Source organism: Myodes glareolus, chromosome 24 (genome assembly GCF_982192425.1).
Source record: "Myodes glareolus chromosome 24, mMyoGla1.1, whole genome shotgun sequence".
Taxonomy (NCBI): Eukaryota; Metazoa; Chordata; class Mammalia; order Rodentia; family Cricetidae; genus Myodes; species Myodes glareolus.
In genome coordinates this window covers 48,332,312-48,356,553 of record NC_142049.1, presented here as the reverse complement: position 1 = coordinate 48,356,553, position 24,242 = coordinate 48,332,312, and the positions used below count along the sequence as shown (strand labels likewise).

General features: G+C 52.4%; 2 protein-coding genes across 4 annotated transcripts in view; one reads left to right on the top strand and one right to left on the bottom strand.

Moving 5' to 3' along the window:
- Trpm4 (transient receptor potential cation channel subfamily M member 4) overlaps positions 1-19,510 on the bottom strand; it is a 31,555-nt gene extending 12,045 nt beyond the window's left edge. For 2 of the 3 annotated variants that reach the window (XR_015736395.1, XM_087901467.1), the window contains exons 1-16: positions 19,352-19,510; positions 19,037-19,107; positions 13,713-13,887; positions 13,255-13,435; positions 12,977-13,140; positions 12,626-12,809; positions 9,099-9,160; positions 8,799-8,990; positions 8,589-8,688; positions 5,837-5,949; positions 5,124-5,459; positions 4,869-4,997; positions 4,168-4,297; positions 3,566-3,711; positions 1,385-1,497; positions 1,020-1,097 (exon numbers count right to left, since the gene is read on the bottom strand). Coding sequence is in view for 2 of the 3 variants with exons in the window: in XM_087901467.1 (XP_087757593.1) it covers positions 1,020-1,097; positions 1,385-1,497; positions 3,566-3,711; positions 4,168-4,297; positions 4,869-4,997; positions 5,124-5,459; positions 5,837-5,949; positions 8,589-8,688; positions 8,799-8,990; positions 9,099-9,160; positions 12,626-12,809; positions 12,977-13,140; positions 13,255-13,435; positions 13,713-13,887; positions 19,037-19,107; positions 19,352-19,375 (2,198 nt within the window). In the remaining variant the exon portion in view is untranslated. Of the gene's footprint in view, positions 1-1,019; positions 1,098-1,384; positions 1,498-3,565; positions 3,712-4,167; positions 4,298-4,868; positions 4,998-5,123; positions 5,460-5,836; positions 5,950-8,588; positions 8,689-8,798; positions 8,991-9,098; positions 9,161-12,625; positions 12,810-12,976; positions 13,141-13,254; positions 13,436-13,712; positions 13,888-19,036; positions 19,108-19,351 lie in introns of those variants that run through there. The other variant, XM_087901468.1, reaches the window with a different exon arrangement.
- Positions 19,511-20,674: 1,164 nt separating this feature from the next.
- On the top strand, positions 20,675-24,136 carry Hrc (histidine rich calcium binding protein). The gene is made up of 6 exons (XM_048442914.3): positions 20,675-22,756; positions 22,835-22,905; positions 23,189-23,257; positions 23,390-23,444; positions 23,813-23,849; positions 24,021-24,136. The coding sequence occupies exons 1-6, from the start codon at positions 20,890-20,892 to the stop codon at positions 24,055-24,057; spliced, it is 2,136 nt and encodes a 711-aa protein (XP_048298871.3). The 5' UTR covers positions 20,675-20,889; the 3' UTR covers positions 24,058-24,136.
- The last annotated feature ends 106 nt before the right edge of the window (positions 24,137-24,242 follow it).

Here is a 24,242-nt window from a genome sequence, read left to right as displayed (position 1 = left end):
GCCCTATTTCCTGACTCCTAACTCAGAAACACACTTTTCTTTTCCCGTGCTGTTTATTTGGCTACAATGTTTCCTTGAGGATCTGGGCCTTCTCACTCGCTCTCTGAAGCACCCCTTACCCCTTCCATCTTCCCACTATGCCCCTATGGCAAAAGGATTTGCTTCCTCTCTCCGTCCTCCCAGTCCATTTCTAAATTATTTTATTATCCAGACTAAGAACCCGGATATGAGGAGATCAGAGGTCAATGTCTGATGTCTTATGTTTATCACAGGGCTCGATGATTCGGCCACACAGCCTGGCTGGCAGAACCGAGGCACTCTTGTGTCCCTGCCTCCCGGAACCAGTGCACGCAGGCACCGCCACACCCAGATGTTCATTGCAGGCCTGGGAACCTGAACTCTGGTCCTCACGCTCGATCGGACAACGCATTTTCCTAGCTAGCTCCTCGCTCTTTCGTTTTGTTTTCCTGGAGGTTTTGTGTTTGTTTGGCTCAGGGCCTTGGTAAGCTAGACATCATCCTACACATACTGAGACTACACATAAAGACATCACAAATGTCTGCTCTTCATGGAGAATTGGGCAGTGGTGACGCACGCCTTTAGTCCCAGCACTCGGGAGGCAGAGGCAGGTGGATCTCTGTGAGTTTGAGGCCAGCCTGGTCTACAGAGGGAGTTCCAGGACAGACAGAGCTACACAGAGAAACCCTGTCTCAAAAAAACCAATATCAGAAAAACCTGTTTCTCTCCCATCATCATGGAGTCTGGGCATGGCCTTTGACTTGTGTGGTAAGCACCTTTACCTGCGGGACTACCGCACTGGCCCCAAGGGCCAAATTTCAATCAGTCCTTGAATGTGGCCTTCTAGAAACCACCTCAGCATCTTCAGTGGCTCACTGAAGCCGCGCTCTCCTAAAAGTCCAGTTCTTCCTGCAGGCCTCGCTCCAGTGCCTGATGGGAAGTAGAAGCCGACACAATCCCGCGGTGGCGCCCTGACCCCACAGTGCTGGGGTGTCACTCACCCCACAGGACCCGCTCCATTGATGCTGCTATCCAGGTCGAAGTCAGGGTTCTTCTGTGTGGACTCCTCCTCTGGCTTCCTGCCATGGGGTGCAGGAACAGAGTGAGAAATAAAGAGGTTCTTGAGAAAGACCCAAACTTATTTTACCACAAAGAGTGTAGAGAGGTGAGCTGGCCTCCTGCAGAGCCATGCCTAAACACTAAAGAAATTGCCTATAGAGAAGAAGCCCAACAGCCCTCATCTTTCAGAACATTCCCTCCAGACACTGTTTCCAGGGAAGAGACCCTCTAGGTGACCCTATAGGTGGCCAAGTGAGAGGGCAATGCGCAGGAAGGGTTGACGAACCCCAGACCCCAGGGGACTCACCTGAAGGGGATGAGACGGGTGCAGATCAGAGGGGGGCAGAAGAAGGCGAGAAGCAGGGCCCAGATAGGGGTGGTGTTGTCCATCTCCCCCCACCACTTCTGTGTCAGCAGAGACTGTGGAGAGCGGGGGCGGGTGCGCGTGAGTCTCCACACCGCACCCAGCCCAAGAGAGCGAATCTCCACACAGACTGTGGAGAGTGGGGGCGTGTGCGCGTGAGTCGCCACACCGCACCCAGCGCGAGAGAGTGAATCTCCACACAGACTGTGGAGAGTGAGGGTGTGTGCGCGCGTGAGTCGCCACACCGCACCCAGCGCGAGAGAGTGAATCTCCACACAGACTGTGGAGAGTGAGGGTGTGTGTGCGTGAATCCACACCGCACCCAATCCGAGACTCTGACCTTCTGCACGGGGTCTCAACGGTCAGAGTTCGGGGACGGTGGTCAAAGGCAACCTCCTCAGGGCTGACCAGCAGAATGGAACAGCCAGTTTTTCTTCCTTCCTTCCTTCCTTCCTTCCTTCCTTCCTTCCTTCCTTCCTTCCTTCCTTTCTTTTTTCAGTTTTTCTAGACAGAGTTTCTCTGTGTAGCCCTGGCTGTCCTAGAACTCACTCTGTAGACCAGGGTGGCCTCAAACTCACAGATCCACCTGCCTCTGCCTCCCGAGTGCTGGGATTAAAGGCATGCCCACCACCTCCGACCAGTCAACTTTTCTTTTAATGCACATGTGGGGTGTGGCTCACTGCATGCATGTCTGTGTACTACTGTGATGGCTGAAGTTATGTTTTGTTATAAAACAAAAATGCTTCAAATTTGGCTCAAAAACTGTGGTAGTGGTCTTATTCTTGCCCCAGGAGTTTAGCACTATGGGATTAACACTATGGGATTAGCACTATGGGATTAACGTTATGGGCATGGTGGCCAGATAGATAAGAAGAGGGCACCGGATCCCATAGAACTGGGGTTACAGACGACTGTGAGCAGCCATGTGGGTGGCAGGAATCAAACTCGGGTCCTCTGTAAGAGCAGCAGTGCCCTAACTGGTGAACCCCTTCTCCAGGCCCAGCACAGCCAACTTTATTGATCTAACAGGGCGGACATTGTGTCAAGCACTCTCCATGGACCGGGTCATTTAACCCCAGCGAGTGAGCACTGCTATTTTCTCCTTTTCGTAGGCAAGACTGGCCAAAACCAAACAAACATAAACAGTATTCAGCAGAAGGGCTCTGGGCAATCGTCTGAAATGCCAGCTCAGTAGGCAGGGCAGCAGGACCTCTTGTTGGGATAAACCCGACTTCCTGGTGTGTGGACTGAACTTCACTGAGGGGATTTCTGAGCTCCCTTCAGATCTCAATTCCCGATACTGGCAGTTTTCAAAATGTTGGATTGTCAGGATTGGAGAGAGTGTGGAGAGCGAACAGGACTTTTCCACAGCGAGGGATTTCCTAAACCAAAGCCTATCTCTGTCTGAAGCGCTGGACGATTGTCCACAGAGAAGGAGAGTCACTAACTGGAGACAGGAAAAGTAGGGAGAACTTCCTGGGGAACCGGTGGCACTTCCTTTGGATGGAGCGGGACTGCCTGTGGGAGTGACACAGACTTCCAGTGTGGGAAGCGGTACTTCCTGTTAGCAGCAACACCACTGGGGACAAAAGTTAGAGACAGGCCTTGCTGTGGTAGCAGGTAGGGTCTCCTTGTGGAAAAACAGCTCATGAGAGGGAGGCACCACTTTCCAGGGCAGTGGCTCTCAGCCCTCCTAACGCCGGACCCTTTACACAGTTCCTCGTGGTGCGGGGATCCCAGCCTTAAAGTTATCTCCTAGTTACTTCATAGCTGTAATTTTGTCACTGTTATAAATCATAATGTAAATATCTCATATGCAGCCCCTGCGAAAGGGTCGTTTGACACCCCAAAGGGGTGGCAGCCCACAGGTTGAGAACCACCGTTCTTTTGTTTGTTTGTTTTTGCTTTTGCTTTTCGAGGCAGAGTTTCTCTATAGCTTTGGAGCCTGTCCTGGAACTAGCTCTTGTAGACCAGGCTGGCCTCAAACTCACAGAGAGCCACTTGCCTCTGCCTCCTGAGTGCTGGGATTAAAGGCGTGCGCCACTACCACCTAGCCAAGACACTGTTCTAGGGACAAGTGGATTCCAGGGGTGGGACTCAGGGTTGTCTGAGTCACATGCTCACCTGTACCCCATCCTGGGCAAAGAATGAGCGGGCATCTGCCTGCATGGCAAGCTGAAGGCAGGTGGCCTCTCCCCACAGGGGACAGCGTCGAAGAAGCAGGCGAAATGCTCGTTCCTCACTGTTATGGTAACATTCTCCAAAGAGGTCTGAGGACAAGGGAACCGGTGAGAACAGGTGAGAGTGGAGGGTGCCATGCGTGCCCACAATACCCCTCCCCTACACACCCAGGAGAGAGTGGAGGGTGCCGTGCGTGCTCACAATATCCCTCCCCAACACACCCAGGAGAGAGCGGAGGGTACCATGTGTGCCCACAATACCCCTCCCCAACACACCCAGGAGAGAGTGGAGGGTGCCATGTGTGCACACAATACCCCTCCCCTACACACCCAGGAGAGAGTGGAGGGTGCCGTGCGTGCTCACAATACCCCTCCCCTACACACCCAGGAGAGAGTAGAGGGTGCCATGTGTGCCCACAATACCCCTCCCCAACACACCCAGGAGAGAGTGGAGGGTGCCGTGCATGCTCACAATATCCCTCCCCAACACACCCAGGAGAGAGTGGAGGGTGCCATGTGTGCACACAATACCCCTCCCCTACACACCCACGCTCATGCTCTCAAACTTGGCTGCCAGGTCCTTCCGCCGTGTAGCCTCCTCAGCCTCCCACTCTAGGCGAGCCATCACCCGGAGAAGGAGACATGCCCCCAGGGCAGAGGCCACTGAGTTGGAGCCCTGGAGAGACAGAAAGAGGCCAAGGGTTCACTCAGACAGATGCTGCATGTTGCCACAAGCAGGGTCATTAGCATCAGACCCAAGATGCAAAATAGCTGAGAGGTGGCTGGGAGCCCTGGGAGCGCTAATTTCATGGGTACTGAGTTGAGTCTGGGAAGACAGGCAATTCTGGGAGTTCTGGGAGTAGACAATGGTTGTATACAACATCATCACTGTTCTTAATAATTCAGAGTTGGGGGGCATGTCACATGTAGCATTCATGAAGTTGAGGCAGGAGACTCACAAGGTCCAGGCCAGCCTGGGTTACACAGGCAGACTCTGTCTCAACAAGACAAAACTAGGGTGGTGGCAGTACTGCCTGCTTGGTAGGCACAATGCTTGGGGTTTGGGTCTCAGCACCACATGAACCAGGGATAGTGCACATGTTCAAGATCAGCCTTGGCTAATAAGGCTAGCCTGGGCTATTCGCGACCCTGCCTCAAAACAAACAACAGAAGAGAAGCATGCAGTCTGGGTGACGATGTCAGAGGTCAGTCAGTCTCCAGAGGCCAAGGTGAAGATCAGCATTTACCTTCTCCCAGAAATAAATGGCCATCTGGGCTCTGTTCAACAACAAAGCCCAGATAAGCAGGTCACTCCAGGGGCCTTGTTCAAAGTTGACATCCATCGGCCTCGAGGCGCAATCCAAAAGTAGTTGGGCCTGAAAGCAAAGAGAAGCTAAACCTGGCCACACCCCTCGGCTTACTGTCAGACACTAGCCTTCCCCATCTTACCACACCGTCTTTCCAAAGCCCTGCCCCGTGCACCCTCAGCCGATGGTCCTTACGCTCTCGCTGCAGTCCTGGCCCAGCTGAGAGTCTCGGGTATTCCTGGCAGGGTACCTCGGCGCACACGTTTCTCCCAACAGCGTCCTCAGAACTTGCCCCACGTGGAACGCGATGGCCCCATCTTTCATAGGTGGGATTCTGCTGCCGCCACTGTGCGCTGCCTGGTCCAGGAGACTGCGGATGAGTGAGTTAGGGGACACTGCACTGTACAGCTGGGCCAGGCGCGAGGGCGTCAGGAAGTGGCCCAGGCTAAGGCCATGGGAGACGAGCAAGCGCACAAACTCAGGCCGGTCATTCAGCAGAGCGTCCATGAGAGAGGCCTCCAGGTGGAAAGACTGTGTGAGGGAAAGGATGGGACAGAATGAGCCGATAGCGACGGCCAGGCGAACTCAGACAGAGGCACAGTGCCACAGTGAAGCAGGAAGGGCAAGAGTGAGAGACGGATGAGGAAGCGAGTGGATGGGCGGCGATGGGCAGATGAAAGGAGCGGGTCTGCGGGGCGAGGGCAGGAGTGGGACAAGAAATGCGTCACTGATGGGAGAATGGATGGGTGGATGGACAAACGAAGGATGATGGGTAGAAAGGGAGACAAGGAGCAAGTCAGGGGCAGAGGTACAGCGATGAACAGGCAAGTGAGGGAAGACTGGACAGGTGTCCAGGAAGTCAGCCAGGAAGGAAAGTGCACCCTGCTGCAGGGTCTTCAGTCCCTCACCCGCCACTGGATGTCCCCGCGGAAAAGTTCACTTTGGGCAATGTCCACACGGTTCCAGGCCACAGCCAAACGCAGCTCATCCAGGTATGCTGAGGCCTCAGAGCTCCCACATGCTGGAAGAGAGGGGGATGTGGGGGCGGGGGACATGACACACCACATCAAGTGGAGGTCCACCCAGGGGAAGGGAGGGACGTCAGGCGGATGTCCACCCAGGGGAAAGGTGGGGACGTCAGGCGGATGTCCTCTTGGTGTTTCTTCATCTATAAACTGAAGTCACAGTGACCCTCTTGACAACAATGTTAACAATGACATGAAGAAGTTCTAAATGGTACCCATTTTCAGCTTGTCCAGCGCTCTGTAAGGTTGATGGCTGGACCAAGAGAGGTCCAAAGATAACCTCCCACTTCGTTTTGAAAAACAAAATGTATCAAGAATGGGACTTATTACCATCCTATAATTGTTTGTACTTTCTCCAAAGTATCAAAATTAAAAAAAAAGAAAAGAAAAAAAATGGTTGATGAGATCTTGCTTATTTATGGATGGATGGGGAAGGGATGGGTGGATGGTGCATGAGGAGATTGTGTGAGAAGATGGTGTGGGTATGTTGGAAGAAGGGATGGGTGAGTGGATGGATGGGTGGATGGATGGATGGATGGATGGATGGATGGTTTGGTGGATCAACGGGTGTATATCCCTTTAGAAAAAATTCCCTGTTTTGATACCTTAACTTGGCATCAATTATCTCAAGAGCCTCCTGCCTCTACCCTTCCTGCTCACCCTATTCCATACCACCTTTCTTAAGGTCAACTTGCTCAGCAAGCCAAAACCCCAGGATCCACCCCTCATGCCCCATCACCCTCCAGTCCCTGAGCCGCCGTGCCATGCCTCCCCTTGGACACAGCACATTTCAAGTGCCATATCAATGCTCAATGCCACTGCAGTCTCCTGGTCTCATCTCTCCTAGTCAGACTGCCCTACCTGCTCATGGGGGCCTCTCTAACACAGACTGGTCTTGGTGCTCCCAACTCTGCTTCTTAGGGTAAAGTCCTGGTCTGCAAATCCTCTGCTGGTAGGGCCTGGACCCCTTGTTGCTCTTGACTCCAGCACTCTCTGCCATGAATAAGCTATCAGGCCCCAGAAATATTCCATGCTAGAGACTACATCACACAGACCTAAATCCTCAGCCACAGAAAGCCACCAGCTGCAGGACTAGTGCAAGTTGCTTTCCTCCCTCTGGGGACCACCCAGTCAGCAGCCTCTTCCACCAGCTCACTTACAACCCACACCTACCAGCTCATCTCACAGAGCGTTGAGATTTAAGAGGGATGGAAGGAGTTTACATGGGTAGAACTGTTAACGGATGTGGCAATGAATAGTTAAAGGACTGGTGGATGGCTAATAATTAAAGGTGGATAGAAGGAGCCGGGTGGTGGTGGCGCACACCTTTACTTCCAGCACTCAGGAGGCAGAGACAGGCAGGTCTCTGTGAGTTCGAGGCCAGCCTCATCTACAAAAGATAGCTACAGGACAATTAAAACTGTTACACAGAGAAACCCTGTCTCGAAAACAAACAAACAAAGGAGGCTAAATGGCTATATCAGTGGGTGTATGGGCGAATGAATGGGTGGACCAGTGAGTGGTGGGTAGGGGAATGAGTGAAATGCATGGCTAAACAGCTGGATAGATGGGCAGATGGACAGGTAGAAAGATGAGTGAACAGATATATAAGTGGATGAAAGACAGATGGGTAAGTGGATGTGTGAATGCGTGGATGGATGGATATGTGGATGGATGGGGACGGGTAGGTAGATGATGGATGGACAAGTGGATGTGTGAATGCATGAATGCATGGATACGTGGATGGATGGGGACGGGTAGGTAGATGATGGATGGACAAGTGGATGTGTGGATGCGTAGATATGTGGATGGATAGGGGATGGGTAGGTAGATGATGGATGGACAAGTAGATGTGTGGATGCATGTACGTGGATGGACAGGTAGATGGTGGATGGACAAGTGGATGTGTGGATGTGTGGATACGTGGATGGACAGGGGATGGGTAGGTAGATGATGGATGAATAAGTAGATGTGTGGATGCAAGGATGCATAGATACATGGATGGATGGGGATGGGTAGGTAAATGATGGATAGACAAGTGGATGTATGGATGCGTGTACGTGGATGGACAGGTAGATGGTGGATGGACAAGTGGATGTGTGGATGCATGGATGCATAGATACGTGGATGGATAGGGGATGGGCAGGTAAATGATGGATAGACAAGTGGATATGTGGATGCGTGTACATGGATGAACAGGTAGATGGTGAATGAACAAGTGGATGTGTGGATGCATGGATGGATAGGGGATGGGTAGGTAGATGATGGATGGACAAATGGATGTGTGGATGCGTGGATATGTGGATGGACAGGGAATGGGTAGGTAGATGATGGGTGGATAAGTGGGTGGTCGATGGGTGGGAGGCTGGATGAAAGATGGAGAATGAAGGATGAATGGAGCGGGAGGTAGATGAAGACAGGAAGAGATTAATGGACAAATGGATAAGTGGATTCAACAGGGAAGTGTGGTTGAAAACAATGAAAGTATCCAGAGAAAATAGTCCAACAGCATCAAGAGGAACCTAGGAAACAGGAAAGGTATGGAACACACAGGGGGTGTGGCCTTAGACTCAGAGCAGGAAAGAGGAGAGAGGGTCACCAAACACCTGAGGTGACTGTGGGAAGCCCATCCTACCTTTCACAAGTGCCCTCAAAACAATCGTCTCAAACTCCTCGGCGCCATCTTCGGTCGAATAGATGGTGAGCAGCTCTTTTCGGGTCATGATCCTCTCGACCTGTAGAACACACGACTCGGGCTACCAGCCAAGACCTGTGGTCCCACCTATCCTTCACCCTGCCAGCCAGGGTGCCTGGCTCTTCTCACCTTGGTTCCACAATGCCATACCTGGGCCTGCAGGACCTCAGGGTCTCCCTTAGGGAAATAACGCCTAATCCGATCTCGGGCTTCGCCTCTCCTGAGTCCCCCACTCCCTGTGGCCAGAGTGTCTTCCAGGGTCTCCACCAGGCAGTCTGCAGCACCGCCAGAGCCAGCCACCAAGAGGCAGGGGAGCTGAGCCTGTGTGGCATCCTCTATCCGCTTCAGGAGCAAGGAAAGAGCTAATCAGGGCCCCCAAGATTCTGGTCTGTAGAGTCCTGGCCCTCAGCTCTCCTCCCACCTCAGACACAAGCTCGCAGCTCCAGATACCTTCAACATCTTCTCATCACCATCGATGAGAAGAAGGAGTACAGGGATGTCAATTCCAGTCCCTGAGAGAAAGGGGAAAGGGAAACTTGGTCACCTTCTATCAACTTTTGCTGGGGGTGGGAAAGAACTACATTTCCCAGGAGTCCACAGGGCAGACACTGTCCTTGTCCCAACCTTGTGGCTAATACTAGTGGGAAGAATTGTCATTCTTCTTATTCTTTAAAACAAAATTTAATTCTTTATTCTTTAAATAAAAATTTAAACTTTTTCTTACATTTACTTGTATAATGTTGGAGGGACGGTGCTCACAAATGGGCGGAGGCCCAAGGACAATTTGTGGGAGTCTGTCATCTCAGTTTGTGGATACTGGGGATAAAACTCGAGTCATTAGACTTGGCAGCAGATGCCCTTACTTGCTGAGCTGCCTCACTGGCCTGGGAACATTGCTATTCTTTGTGAACTTTGAGGTATGGAGGAGACTTTACGGGTTTTATTATTAAAATGTGTGTTTTGTATGGTGTGTATGTGTGTGTGCATGTTCATGTGTGTGTGATCATGCAGGTGTGTACATGTGCCATGTGTTTGTGCGGAGGTCAGAGCACAAGTTCAGGTTCTCACCTTTCACCTTGTTTTGGAGCAGGGTCTCTTGTTATACAGCAAGCCAGCTGTCTCTGTCCCCCATCTCACCATAGAGGAGCTGGGGTTGCAGGTGTGAGCTGGGATTGCAGGTGTGAGCTAGGGTTGCAAGTGTGAGCTGGGATTGCAGGTGTGAGCTGGGATTGCAGGTGTGAGTGGGGATTGCAGGTGTGAGCTGGGGTTATAGGTATGAGCTGGGTTTGCAGGTGTGAGCTGGGGTTGCAGGTGTGAACTGGGGTTGCAGGTGTGAACTAGGGTTGCAGGTGTGAGCTGGGGTTGTAGGTATGAGCTGAGTTTGCAGGTATGAGCTGGGATTGCAGATGTGAATGCTGCAGCCAACTTGATATGAATTCTAAGGCCCTCATACTTGCACCGCGAGTTCCTTGTCTGCCAAGTCATCTCCCAGCAACCCTATCCACCCCCCACTTTTTTTCTTTTTTGTTTCTTGAGATAGGGTTTCTCTGTGTAACAGCCCTGGGTGTACTGGAAATGGCTTTGCAGACCAGGCTGGCCTTGAACTCACAGAGATTCACCTGCCTCTGCTTCCCAAGTGCTGGGATTAAAGGTGTGAGCCACTACCACCTGGCTTTTGTTTTTGTTTTGTTTTTCCGAGACAGGGGTTCTCTGTGTAGTCCTGGCTGTCCTAGAACTTGCTCTGTAGACCAGGCTGGCCTTGAACTCACAGAGATCTATCTGCCTCTGCCCCCAAGTGCTAAGAAGGCATGCACTACTACCACCTGACATTTTTTTAAGATTTACTTATTTATTTTATAAGTATAATATAAGCATTTTATAAGTATAATGTAAATAATCTGTTGACTTTACACCAGAGAGGGCATCAGATTCCATTGTAGATGGTCATGAACAACCATGTGGTTGCTGGGAATTGAACTCAGGACCTCCAGAAGAACAGCCAGTGAACTGAAGCCAGAAGAACTGAGCCATCTCTCCAGCCCCCACCTCAATATTTTTTAAGACAAAGTCTCACACATCCCAGTCTGACCTCCAACTCATTCTGGAACCAAGGATGACCCTGGACTTCTGATCCTCTTGCATTCACCTCTTGAGTGCTGGGGAGGACATTTCAACACTAGAAGCCAAGGGTGGTGCCACCTAACTTCAGAAGGGCGGGGAGAGCTTGTGACCTGGACTCTTGGCTCCTGAGTCAACCGTATGATTAGCTAAGCACTTCAAAGCCCAAGGAGGTGAAGGTTCAGGAAGAAAAGGAAGAAAATATAGATAGACGAACAATCTCAGCACCATAAAAATATTAAAAATCCGGCAGTGGAAGATAAAGGCGATGTGTGTGGATTCTGCCCTCCGCTAAATAAGAGTAAAACTGCACAGGGCCGGGCTAAGGAAACACAAGAAAAGGAGGTGGCTACATTTAAATGTGTGTTTTCTTTTCTTACTGCTGTTGGTTTGGGTTTTAGGGGACAGGATGCCACTCTAACCCAGGATGGCCTCGATCTCATGCTCCTCCGTGTGAGTCACCACACCCAGCTAAAGCCATTTTCTCTCTATTTTAAATTAGACTTATTTCATGTATATCTGTGTATGAGTCAGCTGATAACTCGCAGGAATTGAATCTCTGCACCATGTGGATTTCAGGAATTAAACTCCAAACACTGGGTTTGGCAGCAAGTGCCTTCTACCTGCTGAACTCACTGGTTCCACAACCGCACATTCTTGATAAAAGAGAAAACAGCCACAAAGTAACAGTTATTGTGCTGTTTTGAATAAGAATGCCCCCACAGGCTCAGATATTTGAGTGCTTAGTCACCAGGGAGTGGCACTATTTGAGAAGGATTAGGAGGTGTGGCCCTACAGGAGAATGTCACTCAGGCAGCAGGAAGAGAGAATGTCACTGGGCACCTAAAGGTCTCAGATGCTCAAGCCAGGCCCAGTGTCACTCTCTCTTCCTGCTGCCTGAGGACCTGAATGGAGAACTCTGCTTCTTCTCCAGCACCATGTCTGTCTGTATACCATCATGCTCCCCTCTGTGATGGTGGTAGACTACATTTCTGAAATTGTAAGCAAGCCCCAATTAAACACTTTCTTTTATTTATCTATTTTTTTATTTTGATTTTGATTTTTTAAGACAGGGTTTATCTGTGTAACATCCTGGAACTCACAGAGTTCTGGGGTTTGGAAAATTCTGTTTTTGAAATCTGGTTGGATGAGTAGATCCAGAGTTCAATTCTTCCAATTTATTACTCTGTGAGTTTTGTACCTAGGGAGATTACAAGACTATCTTCCGCCTTTTCTGTTTTCATTAAAACCAATTTTTTGTATTTTTTTTGTTTTTCAAGACAAGATTTCTCTGTGTAGACCCAGCCATTTTGACATACAGGGTGCCCTTGAACTCAGAGATCTGCCTGCCTCTGCCTCCCAAGTACTGAAGTTAAACTTGTGCACCACCAACCCTGGTAAAAACAATTTTTTAAAAGAAACTTGTGTATGTGTGTACATATATGTGTCTCTATGTGTTCGTGCCTGCTTAAAGAGACCACAAGAGGGAGGAGGATCCCCTGGAGCTAGAGCTACAGGCAGTTGTGAGACACCCAAAGTTGGATCCCAGGCAGCAACCTCGCTTAACTACTGAGTCATCTCCTCACCCTCCCTTCTCTGTTCATTTAATTATATTTATTTATTCCTTTATTTATTGAGAAAGGGTCTTTTTCTTTAGCTCCTGCAACCCCTGTGTAGTCCAGACTGGCCTTGAATTTACCGAACTCTGCCTACCTCTGCCTCCCGAGTGCTGGAATTAAAGGTGTGCGCCACCATGCCCGGCATGGACAAGCCTCTTAACAGAGGAAATTTGCCCAATCTTGACCACACCTGGCCAGTGGGGTCCTGAGTGCTGAGTCCTGAACACAAAGCCCACTCACCTCCCACTCCAGTCTTCTGCTGAGCCACGTAGGACTCAAAGCGAAGGCGGAAGCGGTTCTCACCGCCCAGGCGCCCATATGTGCCGTCATCCACCAAGAAGAAAGCAGAATAGTTGTAGTCCAGGGGGAACTCAACTCCGTCCTCAGGGTCACCGCGCCATCTGTACCTTGCAGGGAATGAGCCCTGAGCACAATGCCAGGCAGAGAAGTCTTTCAGAAGGGACAGACCAGGAGGACCTGACCTGCTCCCTCAGACCCAGCCCTCCCCCCTCAGACCCAGGAGTCCTTCCCAGCCTCCTCCCTCAGACCAGCACTCCCAGTCAGGGCCTCTTCTCTGAACCCCATTCCCACCTTAGGGTTGATCAGCATATCTCTGTTCCGGACCACACCCCAGGGGGCCACACCCATGGCCACCACCTTGCTGCCCCCAGTGCTGGCCATCTGGTGGTCCCTCACAGCCACACCCACATGCCGGCCTATGCCTGTGTGCAGTCCCCCTGTGACAATCCAGGCCCCTGTGTAAGACAGAGAGGAAACCAGTAAGGCACGGGAATGGAAGCAATGCCCTCCAACCCGGGCAGCAGTGGGGCCGAGGCCCAGGAGACACAGTCCCTAACCCCTGTGGTCACCTGTGCTCTGAGCGGCTCGCACCAGCTCATGACGTAGAAGGTCCTGTAGCCAGGTCTGGAGCACGGGGCCCCCCGACCCCCCCAGTACTGACACCACCAAGTTTGGGGCACGAAAGCCCCAAGTACGGGTGACGAGACTGTACACAGTGGCCGGATCTGTGCGGTCAGACAGCCGGAGGAACTGTGGACACAGGAGGAAGAGACACATGGGGGACAGAGAGACAGAGACAGCAGGGGACAGACCCAGACAGATGAAGACAGAGGCCCAAAGAGAGATGGGAAGACAGAGACCCAGACAGAAGCAGACAGACAGATGGGGAGGCAGCAAGGACCTAGAGAGAGAGAGGGACAGACACTTAGACAGAGGCACCCAAAGAACAGGGTGGGCCAGCAGGGAGATACATTCAGCCTTTGTCCCAGCCCCACCCAGCCTGGTGGCCCAGACATGCAGGCCTCACGTTGCTGGGCCTTCTGCCAGAATATATGAAGTCCAGGTCTCCATAGGCATCTGTGGGCTTCTCTGTAGTGTGTTCGTCACTGCTCCACTCTGAAACTACAGCTGCCCCAAAGGCGTCCTCCACAGCCACAGACGGGTGGGCATTCCGTGGTCTCCCACATTGGCACAAGGTCCCTCTGGGGGCATGAGGGTAGAGCATGAACCCTGGGTGTCCCACTGACTCCATCCTGTACAAATGTCCATACCCTGTCCCCAGAGATAGAGGCCAGAGCAAGGAAGGCCTGCACTGACTTTGATTCTGGAGAAGAAATCGAGGCAAGAGCTGCTATAGCCAGACAAGTCAGGGCAGGGAGACTGAGCTGCAGGATCAGAATCAAGAGGAGCAGGTGGCCATCGGCAGGCGCCACAAAAGATGAAATGAAACAGAATTCAAAACAGAAAAGAACTGTAAAGAATGATTCAACCACAACAAAAGTCAGGTGTGGTGGCACACACTTTAATCTCAGCACTCACTCAGACAGGCGGATCTCTGTGAGTTCGAGGCCAGCCAGAGCTACACAGAGAAACCCTGTCTAAAAAAAAAGAAAGAAAGAAAGAAAGAAAGGAAAAGAAAAGAAAAAAGAAAGGAAGAAAGGAAGGAAGAAAAAAAAAGAATGGTTCAAAGAAAAATTTGAGTGCCAGAGGTTGAGGCCGTTGTGCGGTTTGGAGCAAGCACCTTCACCGATCTGAGCTCTGAGACTAAATTTCCCCCTTCGATATAAAGATAGCAATAGCACCAAGGAACTCAGAGGAGCCAAGAAAATCAGGAGTGTTTCCTGAACTGAGGATAGCAACAGCTCCAGCTGGAGACCAGCTACGGGAACTTTAAATAACCCAGAATTACACCCAAGGAAAGTCAAGGCTTTTTCCAAGCTCCCTGACTGCAAGGGGGGTGCCTGCCGGGTGTTGGCCTGTCTGTCAGCTCCCACCGTCCCCAGGCCTGCTTTCTCCGGGAAGGGCAGGAGGCAGGCGACTGAGCCCAGTCCACGATCACCGTCTTCTCTGTCACTGTATCCCAGCCCCTTCCCTGCCTGTTTCCTCCTCACTCTGAGAAACAGGCAACAGATGAAGGTTTCCATTTCCGTCTCCATAGATACAATGTTTCCCTCTCTAAATAAGGACACAGTGGTTTGGAGAAACGGCTCCGGGATTAAAAATGCATGCAGAGGGCGGGAGTTGGATTCCCTGTACCCATATGGCAGCTCACAAGCATCTATATGTAACTCCAAACCCAGGGGATTCTGGCCTTCTTAGGCACCATACAGGCACGTGGTACACAAACACACACAGGCAAAAGGCCCATACAGGTAAAATAAATAAAAATTTCAAAAAAGAACAGAACGAATATTTTAAAAATCATAAATGTTCAAGTGTTCCTTGCTACTCAGGCGACTGTTGCCTTAGTTTTGGAAAGCAAGGAGCAGGGACTGGGGGAAGGCATAGCTGTCTTCATGGCCCTGATTGTAAAAGGAATTCAAACAGTGGGCTCACCACAGCTTCAGAAGCTAAGTGAGTCACTGACCTAGGAATGAGACTTCTTTTTTTCTGGGAGGGAGGGTGACATAGACTCTCAGGTAGCCCAGGTTGGCTTCAAACTTACTATAGCCAAAGTTGATCACAAATTATTTTTTCTCATCTATTTATTTATTTATTGCCTTCAAATTTCTGATCCTCCTGCCTCAGCCTTGAGAGTTCTGGAATTACAGGTATGCACTACCATAGCTGGCTTATTTTTGTGCAGAGGATGGAACCAGGACTAAGTGCTTGCTAGGCAAACACTCTAACTGAGCTACATCCCCAAGCCTTCCTGGGCCTTTGTTTATCTTAATTTTTTTACTATTTCAAGACAGGGTTTCTCTCACAGAGATCTGCCTACCTCTGTCTCCTGAGTGCTGGGATAAGACTGTGCCACCACCATCACCCAGCATCTTAGTATTTTTATATTTTGTATGCATGAATACTTGCCTTCATGTGTGTCAGTGCAGCACATAGATGGTGACTGTGGAGGCTGGAAGAGGGAGTTAGGTCCCCTGGATCTGTAGTTAGAAAGGTTGTGAGCCACCACGTGACTACTGGGACCTGAACTCAGGTCCTCTGCAAGAGCAGCCAGTGTTCCTAATCATTGCTCCGTCTTTCCAGTCCCCTATGCCTTGTTTTTTGAGAACCCAAGCTGGTCTAAAACTAGCTTTATTGCCCAGGTTGACTTTGAACTTCTGATGCTCCTGCTATGCCTCCTGAGTGCTGAGATGCCAAGCGTACACCAGTGCACATTGCATACCTAGCCTAGGACCAGTTTTACAGATGTGGGGATGCAGGCCATGTTCCAGGCCATGCACAGGATACACATCAGGTCTGTGCCTATGTCCTGTTGTCTTCCTAGAGCTACAATAAAGGACACAACCTCCTCCTTCTCTAATGCCAGTCCCCCCACACACAATTAACCCTCTTACACATCTGGATCTCATTCTTGGACTCCCCTTGCTCCCTCTACTTTTCTAGTCAAAATGTCTACATAGAACATTCTGGAGCACCTAGCCCCAAGAAGTCTAGTGTCTGCATGGGGTTCCTTATAATCTAACTTAACAAGTTAAAATAAACTTGGAGAAAGTGCTTGTCTTGAAAGCAAGAGTTCTGCATTCTGTCCCTAAGGTCCATAAACATGGATGTGGCTGTGCACAGGTGTAATTCCAGTGCTGGGGAGAAGGGGACAGCCAGCCTAGCCAGGTCACCCCAAGCTAGTGAGAGATGCTGTCTCAAAAAACAAGGTAGAGGTGTGTGAGGAACACCGCCTGAGGTTGTCCCTGGCTTCCACATGTACGTGTGCGCACATTTGCACCTGCACGCGGAGCACACACGGAATAAAGGAAACCTCTGTCTGATCACACTTCCTATCTCATGGCCCGCTGTCTCCATACGCAATACGGACAGTGAACAAGGCCACCCCAGAAGAAAGTTCTGGGCACATGGCGCAGCAACATTTCTGGAGCCTCCTGACACCTTTGCTCTGTGTCTCTGAAGCACAAAGGCTTTGTTCAGGTGCCATCTCTTTGTCAGGGGTGGCTGGCCACCATGGAATGCACCCTTCTGGAAACTTGGCCTGATCCTTCCTCTCCCCAAAGCTCGAGCCCAACCCCCATGGCAGCTTTCTCTCCCCTCTGCTGCCATCAGAGCATTCAAGAACTAGGCTGCCTCCTGGCAGCCCTCCATGATCTTCTAGCCCAAGGTCTCCAGGGGCCAAAAAAAAGGTTAGAAAGCTTCGGCAGTTGGCATTCATCTTAAAGCCAGTCAGAGATGACGGGGAGGGGGAGCAGAGAGGTTGTTGGGGAGGTGGGTATTTTGGTTTTTATTTTGTGTGTGTCTGTATGTGTGTGTGCATGAGCATTTGCATGCATGTATGTCTGGGTACCACGTATGTGTGAGGCCAGAAAAGGAAGTCAGAGCCCCAGGAAATAGAGTCAGATGTTTGAGAGCTGCCATGGGGGTGCTGGGAACTAAGCAGCCAGGGTTCTTCACCACTGAGCCATCTCTCCAATCCCTGGTGGGTTTTTTGTTGCTGGGGTTTTGTTTGAAGGTAAGATCTGCTTCTGTAGCCCGGGTTGATCTCAGACCTGTAATTTCTCCGCCTCATTCTCCCGAGTGCTAGGACAGGTGTGTACCGACACACCTGGCAGGTTTCTTGGGTTTGTGTTTTGGTCTTGGGAATGGAAACCAACACATGCTAAGTACATGTACTATCACTGAAGACAGGTGTTTAAACTTTTCCATGTGAGAAGGAAGGTGGGGGAGAGGCAAGGAAGGGACAGAGGGAAAGAAAATCGGCTGTGGAGGTAGCCTTCGCATTTCCTCGTCTGCTTCAGTGGTTTCAGTATCCAACTGCAGCTGGGACCTCTCAGACCCCAGTGTGAGCCTCAACCTTCCGCTAAGTACCAGTTGGGTCCCCACCCTCCCCACCCTGCTTCCCAAGGCCTATTATGCACACAGAAGCAAGGGCTACACTCTCAATGATTTTCAAACCTGCGTGTTTTCCTGGGTTTTCCATCTTGGTGACGACCGCCCCATTTCTACACTCTAGCCTGCAGACGGCATACCCAGGAGCCACACTGCCCATGAGCTCTGGTCCCCAGGGTCCACTCTCAGGTTCTCGACCTCTGATGGGTCCTCATGGCAGCTCACACCCACAGCCTGCCCAAGCCCTGCTGTGCCTTCCTAGCCCCAGAAAAACCTCACACTCACTCAGGTGGCCTCTGAGTGCCCATGAGGTCATGGCCTCCTTGCTCACGACAATGTTTACACCCTGAACTCTGCTCTTGTTTTCAAGACACACCGGCTATCATTAGGGAGGACTTTGAACATGCAGTTCCAAGGCCCAGAGTCACCTTCCAAGCCACACTGCCACATCTTCCCAATGACACCTGCGCCCACCAGCTCCCTTCCCCCACTTCTGTTACCCTGCCTGTGGCCCTTTGCCATCAGCAAACAGTCTATGTGTTTATTTACACAACATTTTTCTGTCCCACATGGTGGGACAACAGGCTCCTGATAAAGGCACACTAAGAAAAGAGATGCCACTGCCCCAGGCTGAAAGACCACCCTGAGGACAGATTTAAAGCTGACCCAACTAGGGAGACCACAGATGAAGCTCGGGGACTATGGGGCTTGCTCGTGCCTCCTGCCACACACAGCACGGCACGCACTGGTAATTGTCCGTTTCTCTTGGGAGCTGCAGACATTTCCGAGTGTTTATTAGGTGGTGGGCAGAGTTCCAGAACCGTCCCAAAGTGACCTTGTTTAGTTTGCTCAGCAACCTCAGGAGAGAGGAACTGTTCTGTGCCCAGGTGACAAGCCTGGCCCAAGAAGGGAATTTCTATCCCAAAGCTGCAGAGCTCGGTACGGCTGGCAGGGCTGTAGGGCCATCGATGGATGACACAGAGAGCCAAAGCAGAGACAAAGTGACACAAAGAGAGACACATGGACAAGACACAAAGACCCAGAATGGATCCCCGAAGCTTCCCAACCCCCAACTAGGGGAGAATGCAGAATCCGGGGTGTGCCCTAGGCGGGGGAAGGTTCGGTCTGAAGTGGAGGCGGGGAAATGCCCTTGGTGGGCGGAGCCTGTCTTGGTGGGTGGGGTCTGTCTGTGGCGGGGACCGAGTAGGGTCTGTCCATGGTGGGCAGGCCTTGTCTGCGTTGAGTGGGGGGGAGTCCGGACTGTGGGGGCGGTGCCTGTCTGCAGCGGGCAGGGCCCCCGAACCTGTGCTGCCAGGCCAGCTGCCCCGAACTGCTCACCCGGAATCATCGCAGAGGTCCACTATGAACGTCGTGCACACCTTCTTCCTGAAGATCTTAGGGATCCAGCTCTGAGAACCGGAACGAGAAGGGCAGGGCGGGAACCTGGGTCAGACCCACGGAATGCGAAGACAGCCCCACGCGTCCCCGGGGACACCTTGAGAACTTCAGTGTCCTCCTCCCGCAGGCTCAGGCAGGACCCCAAGCCCTTTGGTCTGGGAACTCCTGGCCCAGCGCCCGCTGCATCTGACCCGGATCGGCGGGGCCGGCGCCACTCTGAAACCCGCTCACATCCAGCCCCGCGCTGTGCGATACCTGCTCCTTCTCCGGGCCCACCATGCTGCCGCCGCAGCCCCGGGGGGCTCGGTGTATTTTCTCCCAGTAGCTGACTCACCCGACCAAACCGGATCCACGACTTCGCAGTCTAGCCCAGGGCGGGGAGTCCCAGGGAACACGTCACTGGAGGCGGGAAGAGGGCGGCCCGCGCTGTGGAGGAGGGACCGACTGGGCTGCCTAGCCCGGGATGGGGTCCGGTAGAGGGGACCAAAGACTCAGACTCAGAGAACGAACAGAGAGAGCAGAGGGAGGAAGGAGCCAGAGTGGGCCATGGGACAAACACAGACTCACAGACTCAGAGAGAGACGGAGAGAAAGAGACAGAGACAGAAACTAAGGGAGGGACCCAAAGAAGAAAGGGAGGGGGGAACACCCAGAGAGAGAGAGAGAGAGAGAGAGAGAGAGAGAGAGAGAGAGAGAGAGAGAAAGACGGGGGGGGGGGGGACACCACGACGACGACGACGACACATACAGGGACACAGAGAACAGAGACTGGGGGGGGATATACAGAGAGAATGACATACAGAGACAGGGACAAAGCTAGAAATACCAAGAGAGAAGGTAAAAGACAGAGCCAAGAATCAGAGAGACCCACCAGGAGAGAGCAGGGAGGACACAGTAAGAGTTGGGGGCGGGGGGGTGTGCTAGAATCCTGAAAAGGAGCAGGGACCTTCAGAAACAGTGACTATAAGGGGCTGGGGGGGGGGGTTGATTCATGAAGGGCAAAACCCCAAAAGTATGTTGACAAGGTGGGGTGGTGCTCAGGGAAGGGTGACACTGGTCTCTCGCCAAGTCCCTCTAGTGGGGACAGCTGGGACCTAGTAACCTGAGCCCCCAGCACCCTCCCCCTGCTGTATTTATAGCTCTGGCCTGGTCCCCTGCCCCCAGATCTGAGTTCCAGGGACAGGAGGTCATGTGGTGTTGGGGACTCTTCCACAGCCTCTGCATGTCACCCACTTTCACACCAAATGTCCCATCCTGGCTGCAAATTCTTCACAACCGTACTCCCCAATTCTTGCACTGCAGGGGACCTTGGGCTCCTAACCGTGCAGCTGTCTCCCGGTGCCCCGGGCTCTTCCGCACTCCAGACATAGTCTAGCCTTTGCCTCCAAGTTACCAAGCTTGAGCTTTGGACAGAACAAAGACAAGTCCCTGCCCCCTCCTGGCCATGAAGACCCCTCCACCACCTAGTCCTGAGCCAGTGGAACAGGAGGGGAGGGGCAGGCAGGGGCAGACCAGAATAACTTAGGCTAAGGATAAATTTAGCCACTAGGAGGGGAGGGGACAGACCCCATTGGCCCAGCAGTAGGAAGGGAGGTCCTGGAACCAGGGTCACAGCTCCAAAGGGGACATCCTCAGAGAGGCATCCAAGACCTGAGGAAGATAGACAAGTAAAGAGTGGGGGAGACACCACCACCCAAGACAGACAGCCTGAAAGTCAGAACAAAACAAGGCACAAGAACCCAGCAAAGCCGGCTGAAGTCAGGCTTGGAAGAAGTTCAACTGCTAAACGTCCCCATGGGCTTCCAGGGGCCTTGGTTGCATACTTGTCTCTTTTGGGCCACAGTAGCCAGCCTGCTGTTCCCCCCAGTGGTGACCCAGGAGCTGAGAGGGGCTGGGCTGGGCCTTGGCAACTGGAACAACAATGCCGGCATCCCTGGGTCTTCAGAGGACATGTCGGTTGAGTTTGGCCACCACATCCACAGCCATGGGGGCCATCGGGGTGAGCAGGACAGAGACGACAGGGAAGAGGGTGATGATTTCTCCAGGGAATACGGCCACCGGCTCCAAGACCACAGGTACCCCGGCCACGAGGCTGGGGAGGATAATGTCTCTGAAGAGGTCTTCAGAGGGCATGTCAGACAGGCCCATGGGCACAGAGGGCCCAGAGATCATGAAGACTTGGGGAACTCGGCAGAGCCTGAGGACCACTTCCCCAGCCAGAGGAGTCACAACCATGAAGATGAAGATGAGGATAGCGTTGTCTCCAGTGAGGATCACCATCTTGTCCCCAGGCATGGTCACCATGGCCACGGAGGGGAAGATGATGGGGAGGAAGTGGAGAACTCTGATGGTAAGCACAAGGCCCATAGTCACCAGAGCCACCAGAGCCACTCAGAGGACGGAGATGAAGAGGGTTCAGATGAACACCATCATGCCCACAGCCATAGAGATGAAGGCCACAAAGACGAAGATTATGATGATGATGAAGATGATGATTCCACTGAGTATGGGTACCAGGCTCACAGACACCGAGGCCATGAAGATGAGGAGGAGGAGGAGGATGGCTCCATAGAGCATGGGCACCAGGCCCATAGACACCAAGGCCATGAAGATGACGATGATGATGATGATGATGATGATGATGATGATGATGATGGCTCCCCTGAGCATGGGCACCAGGCCCACAGACACCGAGGCCATGAAGATGACGGTGATGATGATGATGATGATGATGATGGCTCCCCTGAGCATGGACACCAGGCCCACAGACACCGAGGCCATGAAGATGAAGATGACGATGATGATGATGATGATGGTTCCCCTGAACATGGGCACCAGGTCCACAGACACCAAGGCGATGAGAAGGAAGGTGATGAGGATGACTCAGATGAAGGCTACTATCATGTCCCCAGCCATGGCCACCAAAGCCACCAAGATGAGGAAGAGGAAGATGAGGCTGTATCCACTGAACACTGGCACCCATCTCCTAGACATACTCACCACAGTTTTGGAAGTGAGAATCAAGAAGAGGAGGTAACAGTCAAGTTCAGCCACCATATTGCAAGCCACCAACCCCAAGGCCACAAGTCTGACAAGGAGGAGGACTTCCCAGAAGAGTATATGACAGAAGTTCCTGGCCATCATCACCACAGAGTCTCCAGGGAGGGAGATGGGGACATTTCTGCTGAGTTTGGCCACGAGGTCCCCAGTCACAGGCCACAAGATCAAGATGAACAGATCAGCCAGGGTCACAGAGAGTTTGTCCAAGGTGACATTGGTCATCAGCCTCTGCAGCCCACAGGGGCTGGTTCCGAAGAATCAAGGAAGGAAGATGACCACAGCTCTCAAGAGGGAGACAAAGACTCAAAGCAGAGCAAAGGATTCCACAGTGAAGAGGAGGAGGAGGGTCACGGCCTCCCCAAGAGCCAGGAAGATGAGGAAAAGGAAGAAATAGATGAGGAAGAGAGCAGGGAAGACAGGACTGAGGTTAAGACTCCAGTGAGCCGAGACCAAAAGCAGGAGGAGGAAGAGGAGGAGGAGGAGGAGGAGGAGGAGATTCTGGAAGAAAACCTGCTACCCTTCACCATCATCCCAAACCCCCTGGCTGGGAGGGAGGTGGACACAGAAGGTTCCAGCGAGGAGGAGAGCCGTGAGGTCACAGGTAAGTGGCCTGGCTCTGTGGGGGTGGGGAAGGCAGAGTTGGTCAACTGGAATCACTGTGGCCCTCCTGTCCCCACAGGTCAGCACGATGCCCAAGAGTACGAGAACTACCAGCCAGGGTCCCTGTGTGGCTACTGTTCTTTCTGCAATGTAGGTCCCTAGTCCAGATCTGCCTGGCATGCCCCGGGGTGCCGTGGGAGGCTTCTGAACCTGACACTGGGGGGGGGGGCAGCAAAATAAATTCTGGGGACCTGAAGCTGGGGTGGGGAGAAGTTAAGGGTCACCCTCCAGGTCTGTGACCACTCACGGGTCCTGCCCTCAGTGGGGGGGGGGACATTTGGACTATCTTTAGGTAGGAAACCTGGGAGGGTGGTGTGAGGAAAGAAGGGGTCTGGGCGGGGGACTCCTCTAACCAGGCTCTTCCTGTCCCCAGAGATGTACTGAATGTGAACGCTGTCACTGTGATGAGGAGAACATGGGGGAACACTGTGACCAGTGTCAGGTGAGACCTTCCCAGGGACTCAGCTCAGGCACCAGATGGCTGGTCCCACTAGAGCACCCACACTGACCCTCCACCCAACCTCGGCTGGGTGGTCGTGACAGTTCCCTGACCAGGCTCTCTCCCTATCCTCAGCACTGCCAGTTCTGCTACCTCTGCCCGCTGGTCTGTGAAACCCTCTGCACTCCAGGTGAGAAGCAAAGCAGGCACCTATGGAGGGGCAAAGTCTTGCAAAGTGGGGTTGGAGCCAACCTGAGCTCTGAACCAGGAGAGCTGCTGGCTGTGGCTGAATGGTAGGGTGGGGTGGGGGTGTGACCATGGCAAAGGTCCTCGGGCAGAATCTGGCCTGCAGCTAAGATTGAGCTAGTGTTGAGGGTACTCCTAGAAGCCAGTGGGTGGGACCAAAGTAAACAAAAATCATGGGCTGGGACAGCTGAAGAGCAAGCAGAAATTACACTAGAAAGGCGCCAAACATCATATGTCTGTGCTTGCCCTGAGTCTTCCCCCATCATGCCCCTCCTAGAGGCCCTGAAACCTCTTCTCTCTGCTCCCTCATAGGAAGCTACATCGACTACTTCTCCTCCTCCCTGTATCGGTGAGTGTGGGGCTGGCTGGGGGGATGGTGCAGTCCAAGGAACTTGTTTAGAGAAAGGCTGGCCCACCTTGAGCTAAAGAGCTATCCTGGGACCATGGATATGAAACGGTCAGGGTCATGATGGCTGAAGGACCTCTGGGCGCTGGCTAACCTTCGTGTCCTCCTGTCCAGAGCACTGGCTGACATGCTGGAGACTCCAGAGCCCTGACCTGGCCACTGCTGCAGCAGATGTACCTCCCCTGGCCGGCCCACCTGACAGGAGCTCTGAATAAATGTGCTCCTGGAAACAGCAGTGTCCGGTGTGGGGTGTGTCCTGGCGGAGGGAGACCACAGCCTCTCCTAGAGGGCCTGACTCCTTGATTCTGCAGGTGGTTGGTTTGCATTCTTAACATC